The sequence below is a fragment of the Panthera onca genome, chromosome B1, assembly GCF_046562875.1.
Source record: "Panthera onca isolate mPanOnc1 chromosome B1, mPanOnc1 haplotype 2, whole genome shotgun sequence".
Classification (NCBI taxonomy): Eukaryota; Metazoa; Chordata; class Mammalia; order Carnivora; family Felidae; genus Panthera; species Panthera onca.
In genome coordinates, this window is record NC_138342.1 from 124696019 (window position 1) to 124715597 (window position 19579).

The 19579-nt window shown below is 38.6% G+C and overlaps 1 protein-coding gene across 9 annotated transcripts in view; it reads right to left on the reverse strand.

Moving 5' to 3' along the window:
* The window catches only part of TTC29 (tetratricopeptide repeat domain 29), a 669793-nt gene that overhangs the window by 237187 nt on the left and 413027 nt on the right, over positions 1 to 19579 (reverse strand). For 5 of the 9 annotated variants that reach the window (XM_060654018.3, XM_060654019.3, XM_060654020.3 and 2 more), the window contains 5 exons: positions 14480 to 14596; positions 8320 to 8447; positions 7629 to 7676; positions 2279 to 2376; positions 416 to 499 (listed from right to left, as the gene is read on the reverse strand). In XM_060654018.3, coding sequence (XP_060510001.1) covers positions 416 to 499; positions 2279 to 2370 — 176 coding nt within the window. In that variant the 5' untranslated portion in view covers positions 2371 to 2376; positions 7629 to 7676; positions 8320 to 8447; positions 14480 to 14596. Of the gene's footprint in view, positions 1 to 415; positions 500 to 2278; positions 2377 to 7628; positions 7677 to 8319; positions 8613 to 11257; positions 11284 to 14479; positions 14597 to 19579 lie in introns of those variants that run through there. The other 4 variants (XM_060654022.3, XM_060654024.2, XM_060654023.2 and 1 more) reach the window with 4 other exon arrangements.

The following is a 19579-nucleotide window of genomic DNA, read 5'->3' on the forward strand; positions in this document are numbered from 1 at the left end:
TCTTTTGTGGGTTTTTGGTGGGGGGAGGAACATATATTTGTAAGGAATTGTTGTTTTAAGTTGCTAGGAAAAAGAGATATGATCTTTCTCTAAAAGAAATTTCTCCCCATGGAGGCAATACACCTTAAAATGGAAGTTAATAAGCAATTAATAGCACAGACTTAACTAAAATATTGCAAATATGATAGTATAATATCTTGGTAAATATGAGAATTTTGAAAGCCATGAAATTAAAGACTTTGATATGTGTAAGATCAATAGACATGACTTATCACTATTTAATATGGGCTTTAATTTTTAAATGCCATGTTCCAATGAAAAAGTTGTACTGCACAAGAAAACTGAAATTTCAATAAAGAATCAAGACAAAAGAAACAAACTTTATATTAAAGTACCTTTAAGAGGTTATACTTACGCAGCAACCTCCTCTTTTGACAATCCTTTGAAATTCACCTCCAGATAATGATCTATGTCATCTTTTTCTTTGATCAACTGAGACCTAAATGAAATGGAAAGAAATAATAAAGCACTGCTTTATCAAGTGGAAAAGCTCCCAAATATATAAAATGCCACCAGGAAAAGAGAAATACTTAAGGTATAATACTATATATAATAAATGTTCTACAATAGCTATAGACTTAGGTTGTTGATTAATAATTTCCAAATTTTCATTTTCTTGAATGGAAAGGGACAGGGAAGAATATTAACTCAGCGTGCAAACAAATAAAGCACCAGTACATTAAAAGAATCAGCATTCTTAAGTAAATGGAGTTTTCTCCTCCAAGCTTATAAGCTCTTCCATTTTACTCACATTGCTTCACACTGTAACTTTCCAATACAGAAGTCATACTCTGTCTCACACTGGATTTTGAACTAAGAACACCTATTTGATACAAATGTATAAAATTTATTTGTTCTAAACATCACCAACTGTGCACTGAAATGTTTGAGTGGTTTTTTTTATCACACATAAATTCAAATTATTTTTTAAAAAAGTGATTTTAAGAAGACTTTACTGAGAAATACATTACAGTTGTAGTGTATTTATTCTTCACACTCCCTTGCACCTTTAAAAACAAGCATACTACTAACATCCTGTAACAATGGAAGTACAGGCCTAAACAAGTATGTGTTTTTATTCAGAAGCTAATGTAAAATGTTAATACAAAACTATGCCTTAAATGGTGATGAAAAAAAATGTTTTTTCTTCAAAAAAATGAATACAAGAAATAGTTTTCTTTAAAAACTTTATTGTAGAGATGTGAGATTGGGCTGTGTTTGTGCTGGTGTTGAAAAGAAAATGAATCTCAAGCATTATAAAAGACAGGAAGAACAAGCTTTGTCAGACTTTGTAAATATTCCACATTATTCAAAAGTAAAATTGAAAATAAGAATATACATATACCCTGAATTATGCATGCATCAAAAAATCTGTTTTTCAAATTTTCTGAAAGGAAAATTTGATTTGCTATTATAAGGGAACTTTTATGTTAGTTTAGCTGTATGCATTTATTTTGGTCCAGGGACTTTGGTCTTTCCCAGAAATACTAAAGTATGGTCCTTCTCAAAAGAAAGTAGTTTCGTAATACTTTGATCCTTATGCCTTGCAGGAAGTGAAAAGTTGGCATATGAAATAAATAATCAAACCTACACAAATTATTTATATTGATAAATAATATTTGCATCGCTATAACTCAATAAAGCCATAAATGGCAATTTCTAAGGAACAGTTTCTAAACACATTAATACTTAGGGCAAAATACATTGTTCTCTGTCCTTAAGTTTCTGCGTGGCAGCTCCAGGAGCTCAGCAGTCCTTCACGTGCAGCAGCATTTTCAGGCCCCAGGATCACTTCAGTTCCTAAATCTTGCCTGCCAACTTACCCCAGCAATAACACTGGGTTCTCCTTCCTCCAAAACGGAAATCAGCACTCAGGACCTTTGGATTAGAAGCTATCCACCTTTCAGTCCTAAAGCCTCTGCTTTCAATTCTCCATCAACATCTTAAAAAGCAAATATATCTCCAATGTTTTATAGGACCATGATATAATTAGAACAGGAAATAAAACACTCAAATGAGCACTAGCTTGCTAAGCAAATAAATTCTTAATATTTGGATGAAGTTCATCAATCCTTTTGAAACAGCAGACCTGAATATTCTGAATATAACAATATACTTTTGTCTTTCAACAATTTTGTTTTCTGAGATGTGTTATTGACATTTCTTACTGCAATCAGTTCATTCTGTAGGAAAAGAAATGAAAACCAGGGTCACGTACCTTGGAATCGTGCTGGGGAAACATGGCAGCTTCTGTCTGGCTAAAGATGTAAGCTTTGGGTGTGTCATGGGCAGTGGGGGCAGGGTGGTCATTTTAGACTACAAAAAAAAAAAAACCAAAACACAAAAACAAAAACCAGAAACAGTATTTTAACGAATGAATCTTTCAAATAATCCTTTAAGACATAATTAGAGATCCACAGTCTGTCATCTTAGCTGAGAATGCCTCTGTGTGTAGAGCTATAGCTCTGTTATTCAGGAAGGATACTCACTAAGTGGATTCTGCAGGTGGCTTCTCATTATTTTCTTCTACTATGTGCCTTTTGGCCAATTTATTACTTGTCTGCATCTCTACCAACAATGGATAAGGAAAAAATCTGATAAATGAATTGAAGATCCAGACAATCAGGGGCTTTGGTAGGAGTTTTAAGGGACATGGTTGCAATTAAAGAGTGAAGATTTTCAGGACAGCTATAGATTTCAAATGCTCATGCTTTGCTTTCCTGTTACAATCAATAATTGAAAATTGCTCATACTTTGCTGTTTTCTAAAAACTTTCTCACTCACAAATAAAGGCTTTAGAAGTGATGGATGCTAAGACTGATTCTCAACAAGGAGACAGCTTCCCCAAGAGGCACACAGCTACCATAGTGTAACAAATCACTTCAAAATATAGAGATCCAGAAAAGATTGTTTAAAACAACCATCAATTTATCATCTTTCACACTTTTTGTGGGTCAAGAATTAGGACAGGGTACAAGGGATGGCTTTTCTTTATGCCATGATGACTGGGGCCTCTTCTGAGAAGACTCAGAAGTTTAGGGGTAACTCAATGGTGGGGGGGGTGGTCAGAAATCATCTGTGTCTCATCCCTTGTATCTGGTAATTAAAAGTATTAGCTGTGACCTTAACAGGCTATTTTCCAGAACACTACATTTGGCCACCTCATAGGGCTTTGGCTTCCTCACAGCCTGGCAGCCTCAGGCTTCTCCCGCAGCAGCTCAGTGCTCCAAAGACAAGTATGCTGAAGAAGAGCCATGGAAACTATATCCACTTTCAGAGCTTGGCCTTGGAAGTCACATAGTACTGCTTCTACTGGGATAAAAGTCCTGTTCAGATTCAAGGCTAAAGAACATAGATTCACCTATTGATGGAAGAGTATCAACACCACATTGTATGAAGAGAATGTGGGATGGAGATATTGTTGTGGCCATCTTTGGGAGATGTAATGTGTCACAGTGGGTAAGGTAGCTGAGCAATAATGAAGGTGGGTCTATAAAATCAAGTTATCTAAAATTTACCCTAAATAGGAAGAAGTGTGGACATAATGTCTGTGGACGTAGAATGGAAAAACTGTCACATGCTGCAAGGGCTTTCAGATGCAAAAGAACACACATTTCTACTGTTAGAGAGGCATCTAAAAGGCCACAGCCTCTTGATTCCACCACCATGTCCACCAGTTGTGATGTCTATCCTAAGCCTCACCAAACAACTGAAAGGCTTATTTTAGGTTTTAAGTCACTTACTTCCAGCATTTACTACATGTGAGACCCAGGGTAAAGCACTATCAACCTGGGCCTTAAATATATTTAACAGATATTTATTGAGCTACTACTTGGTGCCAAGTACTGTTCAAGGTGCTAAAGATATAGCAGTGAACAAAAAAGATGAAAATCTCTGATCTCACAAAATTTACATTATAGGGGTGATGTGGGGGAAAACAGATAATACACAAACATACAAAATATATATAACGTCCGATGATGATAAGATCTACAGCAAAATATAAAGCAGGGACCTAGAAATTACCCAAGTGCTCACCAGTAGTGAAGGCATAAATAAGAGCAGAATGAGATAAAGTCAAAGACATTAATGAGAAATTTGGTAGTGTTCTGATGGTGTAGGATCTTGAAGATTACTATAAAAACTGACTTTTACTCTCATTAAGAATCTTTTGGAGATTTTGAGCATAGGGGTAATATGACCTGACTTGCACCTCGAAAGGATCAGTTTTGTTTCCTTTGAGCTTAGACTACAGGGGATGAAGGGCAGATAACACAGGCCAGCTGGGAGGCCAGTTGTTATGAAATCTGGGTGAAAGTTGATGGTTACTCAGGGAGAGGTGGAGGTGGAGAGATGTGGTCAGATCTGGGGTACAGCCAGCTGTGGACAGCCAAGGTACAATATTCCTCTAGTGCTACAAAGCCATGAGGGAGGGAGGTAGAAGAATAATAAGACTTGAGGGAAAGTTTTTGAAATAAATGAAAGATTATGAAAATAATTTTTTGCATAAAGAGAAAAGTATTTTTTTGTTAATTTTTTTAATGTTTATTTATTTTTGAGGGAGAGAGAGAGAGAGAGAGAGGCAGAGCGTGAGAAGGGAAGGGGCAGAGGGAGAGGGAGACACAGAATCTGAAGCAGGCCCCAGGCTCTGAGCTGTCGGCACAGAGTGTGATGTAGGGCTCGAACCCATGAAGCATGAGATCATGGACACTTAACCGATTGAACCACCCAGGTGCCCCGAGAGAAAATTTAATGCAGATCAGTGTCATGTTTTACATATGATGGAATCCTAGCATTACCCAGATTATCAGGGCATGGTATGATCCATGAAACAATGTCCACTTACTTTTAAATAGTTACAGCTTTAAAGCACACTGTCTGAACAGCAAATGTTATTTAGTCCTTTCCTACTTCATAACTTCATAATATAGTGACTTCTTTTGTAAATAAAACTAAAAAAAAACCCTACTCTTCTGATCAGATGTCATATTAACTAGTTGAGTTACTTGGATAACCAGAACTTACTAAATGACAACATTATGTAGAACATGTGGTAAGAGGTTAAGGCCAACATAAAGAAAAATCTCATGGACAGGTTTGAAGGCATACCAAAGGCTTCCCCAAGCCCACCTCTGATGAGCCTATTTCAGAGAAGCTAAGAAGAGTCTATGTTCCACAGTCCTCTGATGTTACAGAGCAAATCTGGGCCATCTCAGCTCTTAACCCTCATCTGTCTATCCTTAATGGATTTCTAAAGGGACAGGAGAAAACAATGACTGTGTTTGTTTCAGTTGGGGCATTTCATCCTCTATGAATTAAGACAGTTCTGAGAGCCCCCACTTTGCTTGCCAAGGGCACTGGGGCAGGAGTGATTTCTACATAACTGCAAGGGCCCTTGAAGGGTTCATCAAGGCGTTTCAAAATGAGGAAATAGTACTTGTAATTCTCCAAGTACTAGAAAGATCCAGCTGCTTGTAGACAGAAAGAGGCACCAAACCCCAGAGTGCGATCCAGCCAACAAGGTATGTAAAAGCCACCCCTGTAAAGTTGGGCTGTCAGTATGTGATGTAAAATTTATCCTTTTTGATGTTTACTTGGGTTAGATAATTGTTGCTAGAAAATATAAGCATCTAATGAAATCAAATGCAAACGCCACACGTGGAGAGGAACATGTCTTCTTTGTCACACATATGAACTGCGATTCTTTTTTTTTTCAATATCTGAGTCGTTTCCTACCATTAATGTTTCAGCTGCCAGTTCCTTCATTTTGCTCTCCTCTGATCTGAGAACATTAGCAGCAGGAGCACCTTTACTCTTAAATTTAGTTTAATGTTAGTATTGCAAGCCCTGCTGGCAAGCCTCAAGGCACAGACTCTGAATGGGGGGTGGTCAGAGCTGAATGATAAAGTGGAAAAAAAAGTTATTAACTCAATGTTGGAAAAAATAGGCTCCAACCAAACTGTGTTGGAAAGTTTAAGCTCAGAGTTAGGGTGAAAGTTGAGCAGGCTCCCCCCCTGCCTTAAACCCCACACACGTACCTGGCTTATGCCTGCTGGGAAACGGGATGTTGTTTTTCACAATTGATTCATGGTCACATAAAGGTATTTTGTTCTACACAACAGGTAATGTGTGAACTGAATTTTATGGCACATAACATTTGATATGCATCAAATATTTAAAGGTTTCCTACAACAAATTTTTTTAATCTAAATAATCACCATCTCTTTTGTAAGTTCAGTCTTATTTATGCTGAATTTTGTTAAAGTAGGAAGTTGGTGCTTTCTAGCAAATAGAAGCAGCCAAGAGGAAAATAAATGAGAAAAAACGCAAGCATGCTTAGGGACCTGTCATTTTAGTCTGAAATTATATCTGTAAAGGAAGCCCTTTGCTCTTTGTTGATATGAGTTGTATCACTTTCCTGGTGTTGGACAGACAGTGTTCCCAGCTCCTAGGTGAGCTCCACCAAGCGGGACGAATGGTTCAGGGTGACTATCTGTGTTCAAGCAGAAATGGAACACATCCTAAACAATGCGCTGTATCAGGGCTCTCCTGGTTCAAGAGCACAGAGGAAATCACACAAGATGGGTGTGACTGCAGGAAGGGAATGGTTCCGATCCAGGCACATGGAGACAGAGAATGTGAGGCACCTCTCTGGCTGGTACCAAAACCAGCTTAGCTCCAGGAGCCGAGGGTGAAGCAGTGTGTGAGGAGGACCCAGAGGCAGCTCTCCCAGTACCAGCAAGTGGGCGGAGCTGCATGTGGCACCAAGGGTGCTGAGACAGAGATCAAAAGGCCGCCTGAAGCCATTCCACTGTTGGTATTCAGAAGAGATTTGGTGGGTTCTTTGATCTGCTGGTTGGCTCTTGTATCACAGTTTGGCCCCCACATGCAAAGACAAATGAGAATGGAGAAATACAGGATGAAAGGTTTAAGAGTGCTGGGTCAGGATGAACGTGTCCCATGGTGAGAGTTTAAATTTCTGCCCCCCAAGTAAAATTCTTCAAAAAGTAACCCTCCTCCTCCGGCCCAGAGATGCCCTCATCAGGAAACACAAAGAAAAGGGTAGGCCTAGCACTGAGTAGACAGAGGCTACTTGGGGAGTGAGGAGGTCTGAGGCCGACTACCATCTCTAGAATTCAATCACTTTGGGATGTGAGAAAGCCGACAGACCACAGCAAACAAATTTATTATTTGTCATCAAGAGAATTCAAAATAAATATGATTTTCCGATCACCAATAAAATCATTTGTAAGAATTAGAACTGTTCACGTTATCACCATAAGCTCTTTTTACTATAAAAGCTTAAAGAAAACTATGGAAAAAGTATCAATAATTATGGTCCTGAAAAGGGTAAAAGAAAGTCACACAAAGAAGCTGAAAGAGTTGCTAAACGTCTATCCCTTGTATCATAATTTTTAAACACCTCTAGCACTCAGTGGTAGGTCATGAGTTAGGTCATTAAATAAAAAGAAATCAGACATTTTCTACCAACTGACATTTCTTGATGATGAAATCAAAATATAAAGTAGGAAAAGTGTTGAAGGCAGGCCATGTTTCAGTTGACTTACATTCGGAGATTACTGCTGAAGGTCTCTCCAAGGTTTACAGACGTCAGTCTGAAAATTAGGAATAATGATAGCAAAGGAGAGAAGAAAAAAGTTACAAATCAGTTAACAGAATAACTCCTCTTCCTGTCCCAAATCATGGAATAAGAGTCACTCATACAAATAATACCAAGTACCTAATGTGTGTTTAAATGGACGTTTTAATACCAAAATGTAGTCCTAGGGGAGAAACTAATAACTAATTCAATGAAATGCCAGTACATCTGAATTATGTATATGTATTAATATATTCCAATACAAATGTGACATTAGGGATAACAATTTGATCTCTCAAACTTATTAGACACTAAGTTATCTTTACTCAAACAGCGGGCACCTCAGTTCCCTTTCTGTTCCTACTTAGTCCTAAACGGGACTAGTAATTTATTCCTACACCGGTTTATTTTCCCACTGCCCTCAGAGGGTCAGGTGAACTGGGAAGCAGGAAAAGCGCCTCTCCTGGCTCCTACTTCTATCCACTTCTTGAGGCTAAATGGCGAGGGCCTCTGTTCACGAAGCTTGAGAAGGCGTCTACACACTGAGGAAGGAAGGTCTGCTGGGGTCAGGAAAGGGACTGGACTGCCTGGAAGAGCAGCCCGCCTCTCCTGGGAACTGTTAAAGTCCTGCCCCGAGCTTCGCCTCAGCCGTCACGAACCTCGGTGGGCTGGCCCCGTGGGGCAGTTCTGGTTTTCCGTTCCGCCGAAGTGTGATCCCCACCGGTGGCAGGTGCTGGGCGCCGGTGCTGCCTCCTCTTCCAGCAGTTGTTCGGACACCTGGCACAGTCTGCGCGGAGAGAAGGGACGCGGGAGCGTCGCCCAGGATACTGAGGGGGTGGGGCCGGGCTGGTGGGGGCGGGATTAGGCTAAACAGGGTCTCGGGATTGGGGCAGTTCCAGATTCCTCGGGCACGGGGGCGGAGCCTGGTGGGGACAGAGCCTACGAAGGCTGAGCGGGACCTCCAGATCTAGCACGCTTTTCAAACAAGGCAGCTTTCAAAAGTTTGTGGCCGCTTTCAGAAATTAGTTCAACTGATCCAAGGGTCTCCAATTTGCCGCCTGGAGTCATTTCCTTCATGGCGCCTCATTCTTAATATTTTGCTACATTTCCCTGATCAATGGGAAAGCATTCAGCTTGGCATTCGTGACCCCCGTGACCTGATGCCACTTTAAGGAACTGGAAAAGTCATTCATTCCCTTCTTCCTCAGCCTTTGTTGTAACCAGAACCATTTTTGCCCTGCCATCCATGAATACCTTTTCCACTCCTGTCTCCAGCAAGATAGTCCAATTTTGAGTTGTGGTGAGTGACAGACTCAAGATCTCCTGTTCATAGAATCTTCCTGCACCCTGTCTTATTATTACTTTTTAAATTTTTTAGCTGAAACTCAGGATTTTATATTTACATTGACTAAATGTCAGCCTATTAATCTCAGCCCATCATTCCATCCCGTCTCTCACATGTGTAAGTGCAAGGAAGTGAGCTTTCTTGCACATTCTCTCATATGTATATAGGGCAAGAGGGTGAGGATTGTTGCTTATTACTTCTCAAATACAAACGTGCTGGAAAGTGAGGCTTTTATTCAGTGCCTACTGTCACACACTGTAGGAGAGAGAGCCAGCAATATTGCTCACGCAAGTCATTCTATTAGCCATAAATTGATTCTATTTGGAGTACAAACATAACAACCATAACTACACATTTCATTCCGACATCTAATTTGCTGCACCAAATTATGAAATTATTTCCAGCATGTAAGTTTACATCATGCACTCAATTGATCACTCTGACTACCCGTAACTGGGCTCCACATGATCCCCCATGGCAGTAAGGCCTGCCCTATCCTCAAGAATTCATCTCCCAGTTATCAACATCACCTTAACACGGCTCCACTGTCACCGGTGTGAATTCTTTTCCGGTCTTTACTGCCTTTTCTCCTTAGAGGTTTGTGAATTCAATGCACCTGCTTTTTCACATGAGACTCTCCTGGTTTGGTTTTCTAGGTGGCTTCTTCTTGCCTCTTTGGATATATTCCTCCTGCTTGCTGCGTTTTCAGTGGCAGTTCTTTGACCAATTCTCTTTCTCTTTCTGCTTAGTATAATATTTCTTAGAGCTAGGGAATTCAGTTAGCTTTTTTTGCAAGGGATAGAAAACCTGACTCACACTGGGTTAAGCAAAAAAGGAACCTGATTATTTCACACAACCAAAGGATGCCAGCTCCAGGTACAACTTTACCTATAGAATCAGGGCCTTCTGTAAACTTTGAGGACTCTAGAACACCCACCCTTCACCACACAGAATTAATCTCTCCTTCTTTCTACCTCTTCCTCTTAGACCAGTTCTACCATATGTGTTTCACTTTGCGTGGATCTTGGTTTATGTGAGTTAATCTCTCCTGAAAGATTCTGAGCTCTTTGAAAGCAGAGACCATTTTATTTTTCTCTGAATTCCCTGGGGAATTAGTATATACCATATGGGGATTAGTATATAGCATACGCTCAAAAATGTTTTTTGAATTAATCAAATGAATGACAGGATGGCTAGAAGCTTCTGGAGCTGATTCTTCCATTTGTAATTGTTCTTATTGCTTCCTCTCTCTTCCCCACCTAGAATTGGTGAGGTGGGAGGGGATGCAGTTACAGTTTGAATGCTAATACTGACTTAAGATCTAGAGTGCCCCCTTCTGATCTTTGCTCTGGAGAAAGGTTTTTAGGATGTCTCAGCGTGCAAAGAAGCAAATGATAATCCTCTAGGGGAAGCCAATATATCTTAACTACTCCCTACAATTGTTCTCAAAGTGTTTCTGATACCTCAATCATCATTTCAGTCATCTCCATTATCATGATCTTCCACGATGAAAATTACTCTGAATCATTTTTGTTTTACTGAACACATCTCCAAGGAACAACTGAAGAAAGAATATATGAGGTAAAGTTTTTGAGTTCTTTCATGTCTGAAAATGTGCTCATTTTACCCATGGTTATTTGGCAGGGTTGGACATTCTAATGGTTAACAATCATTTCTCAGTTTAGAAGGTATTGATTTCCACCACACCCCCCCCCACCCAGTATTCATTGTTAATGATAAGAAGCCTAGAGCCAATTTTCATTTTTTTGATGGGATTTTGTGATAAGATCCGTGTTTGCAGTGACATCCCCAAATCTCAGTGACCTAAAATGATGAAGTTTATCTCCTGATTACAATATGTAACCATCCCAGGTCAGCCTTGGGTTTTGTTCCATACTATGTTCAATAGCATAATCGTGCTAAGAGGATTATTACCCCCTGGAGCATTGCTGGTTTGTGGCAGCTGGAAGATGAGAGTAAATTGCACATTAGCTTTTAAAGCCTTCATCCAAAATTATATTCATCATTTCCTCTCCTACTTGAAGTCACATGGCGATGCTCAGTTTTAAGGGAGCAGGTAACTTTGATCTTGCCATGTGTCTGAAAGAAGAACCAGATCTCTGTGAATGGTCATAATGAATATCGCACATCTGGTTTTTTCCTTCAACTAAGACATTTTTTGGACTTTTGTATCCTTTCTGTTCTGACATTTCATGGAGTTCTCTAGTAGAACTTGTCAGCTGAGTACTCACATTCTTCCTCAGATTTAGATAATAATCTTCTATTTTTAAAAAATTATTTCATGTTCTCATTTTCTTTTTCTATGATTCTTGCTTATTAAACATCAACCTAGATTTGTCCTTTTTATCTCTGATTTTTATTTCATTTTTATTTTCTTTGCCTTTTTGGTTCTAAAATTTGGACATTTTGGACAGTATTATTTTTCAGTATTTTATTGATTTTTTTGTGAGATAAATCATATTTCTTAGTCTTTGATAGTTCTTGTTCTTTTATTCATCCTTTTGTATAAACTCTTTTATAGGCGTACTATCGTTTATGGACGTACAATTATTTCTGAATATATTAATTAGTTTTCTCTAAATTATTTTTTCCTCCAGAAAATTCTTTTCTTTTGTTAATGTTGACATATCTCTTTTACATAGTTATTGTTCTTTGTTTTTATATTAATTAATATTAGGTAATTAGCTGCTAATAACAGGAAAAAATATATAGAATTGGAATGATACTCCACAGTGTCAGATTCCCAGTTTCTTTGGCTTTGTAACTCCACTATATATGGATACCACTCCCAAGATCATTCATTGTCCACAATGGCTGCTTCCCAAGCATATGTGTATATTTTCTCTGAAGGAAGGATGCACAGGGGAATAATGGCATGCATACTCATCCCAAGAGATGAACACATCTTTTGTGCTACATAGCACTGGCAAGGACTTCATCACAATGTCATCGTTAGTTTCAAAGGCAGCTGAAAATATGATCTTCATTTTGAGTAGCCATGTGATTTGCTAAAAGTCAAGATCCTATAACTGTGGAAAATAAGAAAGAGTGGATGATAGGGGACAATCAGCATCAATGCTAAAGACATCAGTTCTTATATAAGAAAGAAAGACTGGATTTCTGGTGTTGAGTTTCCTCTATTGTCTAAATGGGACTGTTCTCCAAGTTTCCTCCTTGGGTAAGAATTTTCAAAGCTCTGGGTAAGGTGGGCAAGTCCTGTCTTCTTGAGTTTCTTTTAGAGTGAAAACATGGGGAAGCTATCTGGCTGTGCCCGCTATGCCAGAAGACGTAGTCAGGCCTGAGGTACCAACATGCACACCTGGAGCCTAAACTTTCAACTGAAAGTTCATTGAAAGTCTTTATAGAAGAGTTTTGGTTTAAAGTATTCCTTCTTGCTCCTAGGAGTGAGGGTGTTAAATAGGGGTTTGAGGGGCGCCTGGGTGGCTCAGTCGGTTAAGCGTCCGACTTCGGCTCAGGTCACGATCTCACGGTCCGTGAGTTCGAGCCCCGCGTCGGGATCTGGGCTGATGGCTCACAGCTTGGAGCCTGCTTCCGATTCTGTGTCTCCCTCTCTCTCTGCCCCTCCCCCGTTCATGCTTTGTCTCTCTCTGTCTCATAAATAAATAAACGTTAAAAAAAAATTAAAAAAAAATAAATAAATAGGGGTTTGAGTGGTGAAATTTATCATATACAGACTATTTTTGCCCTTATTTTCAACCTCCCTTCTCATTTCTTGCTCTTCTTGCCCTGTAGATGCTGAACAATGACTCCAGGGTTTATGTTGAAGACTGTCCTTGGCTGCTCCAGTGCTATGGCTTTCTCTACCTGTTTCATCCTTTACCCCACTCCCTTCCACTTTGTATCTTAAGGTGGTTTTTTAAATCTCTCATCCATTGATAGCTAATACCCTATTTTCATCACTGTTATTAGTATTTTTTTTGTGGTACTTACACATTTTTATTTCACTGGGATCTTGGGAGGGAAGGGAGGTACATATATGTGCTTAGTTTGTTAGCATCTAAACATTTTTCAGGAATGGAATACTGAAATAAGACACAGGAAAAATTAAGGGGAAGAAAAGAAAGGAAGGGAAATTATAGAAAAAAACTAGAAAATGCAATGAAAAGTTACAGGGAGACATTGATTAAATCATAATAGTCAAGTCACAAACCACCTGCCTTAAATTTGTAATAGATAAATTAATTAATATAATTATCTAAAATTTTGGATAGGGGTACCTGGGTGGCTCAGTCAGTTAAGCATCAGACTTGGGCTCAGGTCATGATCTTACAGCTCATGAATTCGAGCCCCATGTTGGGCTCTGTGCTGACAGCTCAGAGCCTGAAGCCTGCTTCGGATTCTGTGTCTCCTCCTCTCTGCCCCTCCCCTGTCATGCTCTCTCTCTCCTTCAAAAATAAATAGGCATTAAAAAATATAAGAAAATAAATACAATTTTGGATCAAATTAATTTATTTGTATGTAGGTTGGCTGTTACGCATTCTTCTTCCTAAAAATACATCTTGAGGAAATATCAAATTCCATTAGATACAATTCAGTGGGACAGTAGCAGGTATCCTTATACTTATCTAATCAGGAGAGAATATGACTGAAGAGGGTCAATTTCAGGCTTCCACCTTAGAATTTGAATTTTGAGCAGCAAGACAAAGAACCCCAAAAGTTTTGGCATTTACTCCATACCAGCAGTGGCCTCCTGCCAAGATAATTCCTGCCAAGATATGGTTGTGGTTTCTGCTTCCTTAGTCTCAGAATCTGCATTGATTCCTACCAGTTCCCAAGCCCAGCTTTTCAGATCTCTGTCCATTTCCTTTTGTCTAAATGAAGTACAGCAAAATTCTGTTGCTTGGGATTAAATCCTAACTGACATAAATGTTGGCACCAGAGGCTGGATTGTGGGAAAAGGAACTTCAGGGAAGGGTTCTTACGATTGATCATCTATCTACATTAAGGTGAAAAGCAATGAAGCTCTGATTCTTGTCCTTACAAGGAAAGGTAGCAAACCATGACAACGTTGATGAAACAGCAATTATCAACCGAGATTACTTGTGAAAAATTTTCCATTGGGGAGAGTAAAAGTCTAACAGATCATGGAGCTACCACAACCAAAGATCATTGTGAAACAATGAGGAATCCAAGTATTTGCGGTTGAGTAGTTGCTTTTGGTGACACTGGATAATATAAGGAAGAGAGTGACAAACTAAAAATACTAAATCTCTGTTTTCAAAGCATGGGCTAACCGTGCTTTATATAACCATCCTGGCACAAAAAGTCAAGTGACTTAATCACAACAAGAGCTGATTCTATAGCCCAGGAAGATCTGTCATGTGAATGTCAGGGCATTCATCAGAAAAGAGTGCTGCTTTAACAATATAAATGGAGTTATTCAGGCATATTCAGAAGACATTGAGTAAGCGGAAGTCCAAAGCCCCTCTTACCTATCTTCCACTGAAGCGTCTTTGCAAAGATAAATAATCCACTTTATACTCCACTGGTCACACAGCTATTCTTCCCTTGCTTGAAGATACTGTTACTTTTTTGCCTGAGGTTGTTCCCTTGAAGAAAAAATACAATAATTTCTTTCTTACTCAGCACCTCATAATATTCACATCTGTAATTAGATTTAAATCTCATAGTGTCCTAGGGGACAAAAATGAAAAAATACAACTCTGAGATGACTCATGTGTACACATACACACACAAGCACAGACAAACATGCGCGTGTGCACAGAATTTGCTAGTTTATGTCAGCCAAATTCCAGAAACATTGTTTTTCCTCCAGAATGGATTTTTAGGGCGTTTGAACAAAAAGTGGGGAATGTAATACCAGAATTTGAAATGTAATATCAGTATAAATTTGTCATGATGGGTAGATTTTTTAAAGACTTTAGATTCCATGTGTTATTTTAGGTGATTAGATACAGTTTATTTAATAGTTTCCTGGTTTAGTTAATGTATATCTGGCCAAATGGATAGTAATTTGTGTTGCAAAAAATTTGGTTTAAAGGCAGAAATTTAAAGTCTTTCAGAGATAGGATGCTAGGGTGCATATATCATATATGGCTCACCTTCTAACTATATTCCCTAAGAAAGTCTTAAAAATCTTCCCTTCACCAACAATTTGAGATCTAAAGAGGAAAATGCCAAACCTCTGTAAGTTCTCTACTAACTTATTTCCCTAGGTTAAAAGTGCTGGTGGGAAGTGTTATAATCGAAAAAAAGCACCATGACTTTAACAGAGATGCAATGTTCCCAAGGTAGAAGAGGTCAGTGGAATTATTAAATCTCAGTGGGAGACTAGGTACATTTGCCATAATATTCAGCCATGCCAATGTGTTCATTAGAATAGCCTGATCTACAGAGATCTGTGGCTATGATTAATTTGTCATGACATTGCTAGGAATCAAACTAATGGGTAACCTTTATACTTAGAACTTAATTTGTGTAAGAAGAAAAAAGATCCCCTAAACCTGATAAACAGAAGCCTGGCTTGAGTTCCCATAATAGACAGTAGAGAGTACTGATTTTTCATTAAATGCCAAGATGAGAACCACAGCTCCTTGAATGAAAGCTATGTACCCTGGAGTCCAGACATTATACCCAAAGTGCACTTGAATCTTTCTCCTTTTTTTCTTTAAAGGTAACTATATTTATTCACTCAGGTAACTGTACTGGAAAAAAGAGTATACCCAAAACTTTCGGGTTGTTAGATACCATACACTAATTCTGAGTTAATGCTAATGCTAATTTTTAATCCATTATTAATAGATTTAAGGTAAATTAATTTTTTGGTTTTTTTAAGTCTAAAATAGGCCTAGTAAACTCTGGGCCCATCCTATGGTTATTTTTCTGATGGTAGGAATTTTTAGTGATCACCTGACCTTTAGAATAAAGGTTATTACGGTACAAGAGCATCAAGAGGAAGTTCTTGAGATTCTACCTTTATGCAGCAATTACAGTGGGTCAGATAATTGGAAAGATTCACCAGACTCTAGCAAGACTTACTCAAAAAGATTCCTCTGGGTAAAAGATACAGAGAAGCAGGGGCAAGAAAGCATAATGGGGGGTGCCTGGGTGGCTCAGCCGGCTAAGCGTCCAACTCTTGATTTTGGCTCAGGTCACGATCTCAGTTTTGCGAGTTCAAGCCCCACATCATGCTTCGGATTCTCCTTCTCTCTCTGCTCCTCCCCAGGTCGCACTGTCTCCCTCAAAATAAATTAAAAACAAAAAGGTATAATGCAACTTCAGATTGGTCCTGACACCCATATACAACTTCTTTGGTTCTCCCTCATTTGCACGTGATGACCTTCGTCTCTAGAACAAAAGTTTACCTGGGGATCTCTTATTTATTGTTGGATTTAAGTCTTAATATATACTTTATTTTTTCCCCAATCTATGTCAAGGAATAATTGAAAAATTACTGAAAAATATAACTGCATATATTTAAAATGTACAACATGATGATTTAATATATATACAAATTGTGAAATAATTACCAAGACCAAGGTAATTAACATATTCACCACCTTATAATGAACTCTTCTGGTATGTGTGTGCTGAGAACACTTAAGATTACTCCCAGCATCTTTCAAGTATACAATTTTTTTGTGGTCGCAAATGGCAAAATTTTATTCTTTTTTATGGCTAAATAATATTCCAGTGTGTGTGTGTGTGTGTGTGTGTGTGTGTGTGTGTGTGACATTTTCTTTATTCATTCATCCACTGGAGGGCATTAGATTGTTTCCATGCCTTGGCTATTGTGAATAATGCTGCAATGGACATGGGAATGTAGGTATCTCTTTGAGATGAAGATTTTGTTTCTTCCCAACCCAGGAGTGAGATTGCTGGATTATGCAGTAACTCTGTTTTTAGTTTTTTGAGGAAGCTCCACATTGTTTTCCATATTGGCTGTACCAGTTTACATTTCCACAACAGTGTACAAGGGTTTCTTTTCATCAAGGGGTCATTAACGTTTATTTATTTTTGAGACAGAGAGAGAGCATGAACAGGGGAGGGGCAGAGAGAGAGGGAGACACAGAATCTGAAACAGGCTCCAGGCTCTGAGCTGTCAGCACAGAGCCTGACGCGGGGCTCAAACTCCCGGACCGTGAGATCATGACCTGAGCCGAAGTCAGACGCTTAACCGACCAAGCCACCCAGGCGCCCCATCAAGGGGTCGTTATACTCCACTGGTCACACAGCCAAAGCAGGCTATAAAGTAGGTACGGATTACCAATCTATATATTTTGATAAACAATGTAGACAAACTAGTTCAGCGTGCATTCAGGGGAGTTTCAGACTTTAAACAGCATATTAAGTGTCACTACCTAGTATATTTCATTCATATCTTGGTCATGGGAGAATAAATGGAAAGTAATACTACATCTGCAAGGAACTTCACACATGGAAAACTTAGGAGTGAAAATTCTTTGCATATTCCTATTTGTTTCCTTGGGTTAGGTGGACAAAGTAGATGTACGTTTTGAAGAATAAAAGATTAATCATTGTGCCGCTGTTCCTGAGAGAGCTTTCTTGCTGGAGCAACCTGATAAGCAGCATATACTGCCTACTCCCATATTTTGATTCACAGAAAAACAAAACAAAACAGAAGTGATTTGCTTTTACTTAGCAAGAACAGAAGTACACTTTTATTTTCCACCTCAGTAATCTGTCAACTTTGGCTCTTTGCTGCAATTTAGTTGACAGGGACCTTAATTCTCTTACCATCTTGTAGAATATCAGGCTGGATTGCGACACTGATTGGTTGTTTAGCAGAAACTGGAGAGCAAGATATACCAGGTACTCTATACCCTCATACTATAAATGCATGGGAAAAGGGACAATATACATCTTATGAAAACACAGGAGTTTTCTCACATTAGTGAGGTTCTGGAGGGTTTAGATGGACAAACACTCCAATGTGAAGGACAATTTGTTGAAATTTGCCTACCCAATCAAAATGCTTATTTGCGTAACTTTGGATTTTAGAGGCTGATATGAATCCTGGCCTGTCATCACATCTGTAGCTGTTGTCTGCCTTGAGATAATAAAACACAGTTCTTGGTTTCTGGCCCCAGGATCTGTCCTCATATCTGCCCTTCCCAAGTCTTGTTCACAGCTTCACAATGATTTTGTGAACCTCTGAAATCCATTCCAATAAATTAATTTTTCTGAACTTAGCCAGAGTTGACTTTTATTACTTACAACTAAAGAATGTTAATTTACACAATAATTAAGGATGTAGTCCAAATGAAGTAAAACTTAATTAAAAAAACACAAATTAGTAAGTGTTAATTATAGATATCAATTATTCACATTGAACATTTTATAACATTTAATTTCTGTAAAAATTTTTTTCAACATTTATTCATTTTTGAGAGACAGAGAGACAGAGCATGAGCAGGGAAGGGGCAGAAAGACAGGGAGACACAGAATCCCAAGCAGACTCCAGACTCTGAGCTGTCAGCACAAAGCCTGACGCAGTGCTCGAACCCAAGAACTGTGAGATGGTGAACTGTACTGAAGTCAGACGCTTAACTGACTGAGCTACCCAGGCACCCCTAACATTATACATTTTCTAAAGTCATAGTTGAAACTCTAAGATTCTATTAAGAAATTTCCTTTAAAGAGTGGGTGCCTGGGTGGCTCAGTTGGCTAAGTGTCCAACTCTCGGTTTCGGCTCAGGTCATGATCTCATGATTTCATGAGTTTGATCCCTACATGGGGCTCTGTGCTGATTAAGAGCCTGCTTGGGATCCTCTCTCTCTGCCCCTCCCCTGCTCATGTTGTCTCTGTTTCTCTCAAAATAAATAAATAAACTTAAAAAATAAAAAAAAAAAAGAAATTGCATTAAAGATTATACGGAATTACATATATTTTTCTATTGTTACATCGAGATTTGATGAAATTAGTTTAAAAAATGGAGGCTAAAATATTCTATTTGATTTTTTGTTGTTATTGTTTTGTTTTTAAGTTTATTTACTTATTCTGAGAGAGAGAGAAAGTGTGTGTGGAAGTGGGGGAGGGGATGACAGAGAGGGAGGGAGAGAATCCTAAGCAGGCTCCACCCTATCAGCCCAGGGCCTGACTCAGGCTCGATTTCCCCAACTGTGAGATCATGACCTGAGCTGAAATCAAGAGTTGGGTGCTTAACTGATTGAGCCACTCAGGTGCCCCCAAAATATTCTATCTGTGTAGTCAAGTGATTATGTGCATTTTTTTTACCTGGCTGAAAATATAAAATATTTTTGAGGTTTTACTATTTCCTATTTGTAAAATAAATTAGGTGGAGAAATCTAGTCAATATTTATTGATCTTACATAAACAGTGCACTGAACTAAATATTCTAAGGTAAAATAAAAAGCCATTTGCTTATTGATGTTTGCAAGCAATAATTTTTATGCTGAATTTAGAGTTGAAAGCATTTTTATAGATTGTACCAATGTGTATAACACTCTTCTAATTGTCCTAAGTGTTTTGCAGTTAAAAGAACCTAGAAAAATAACTTTTAAGATTCAATCAAATATAATCAGCAAATA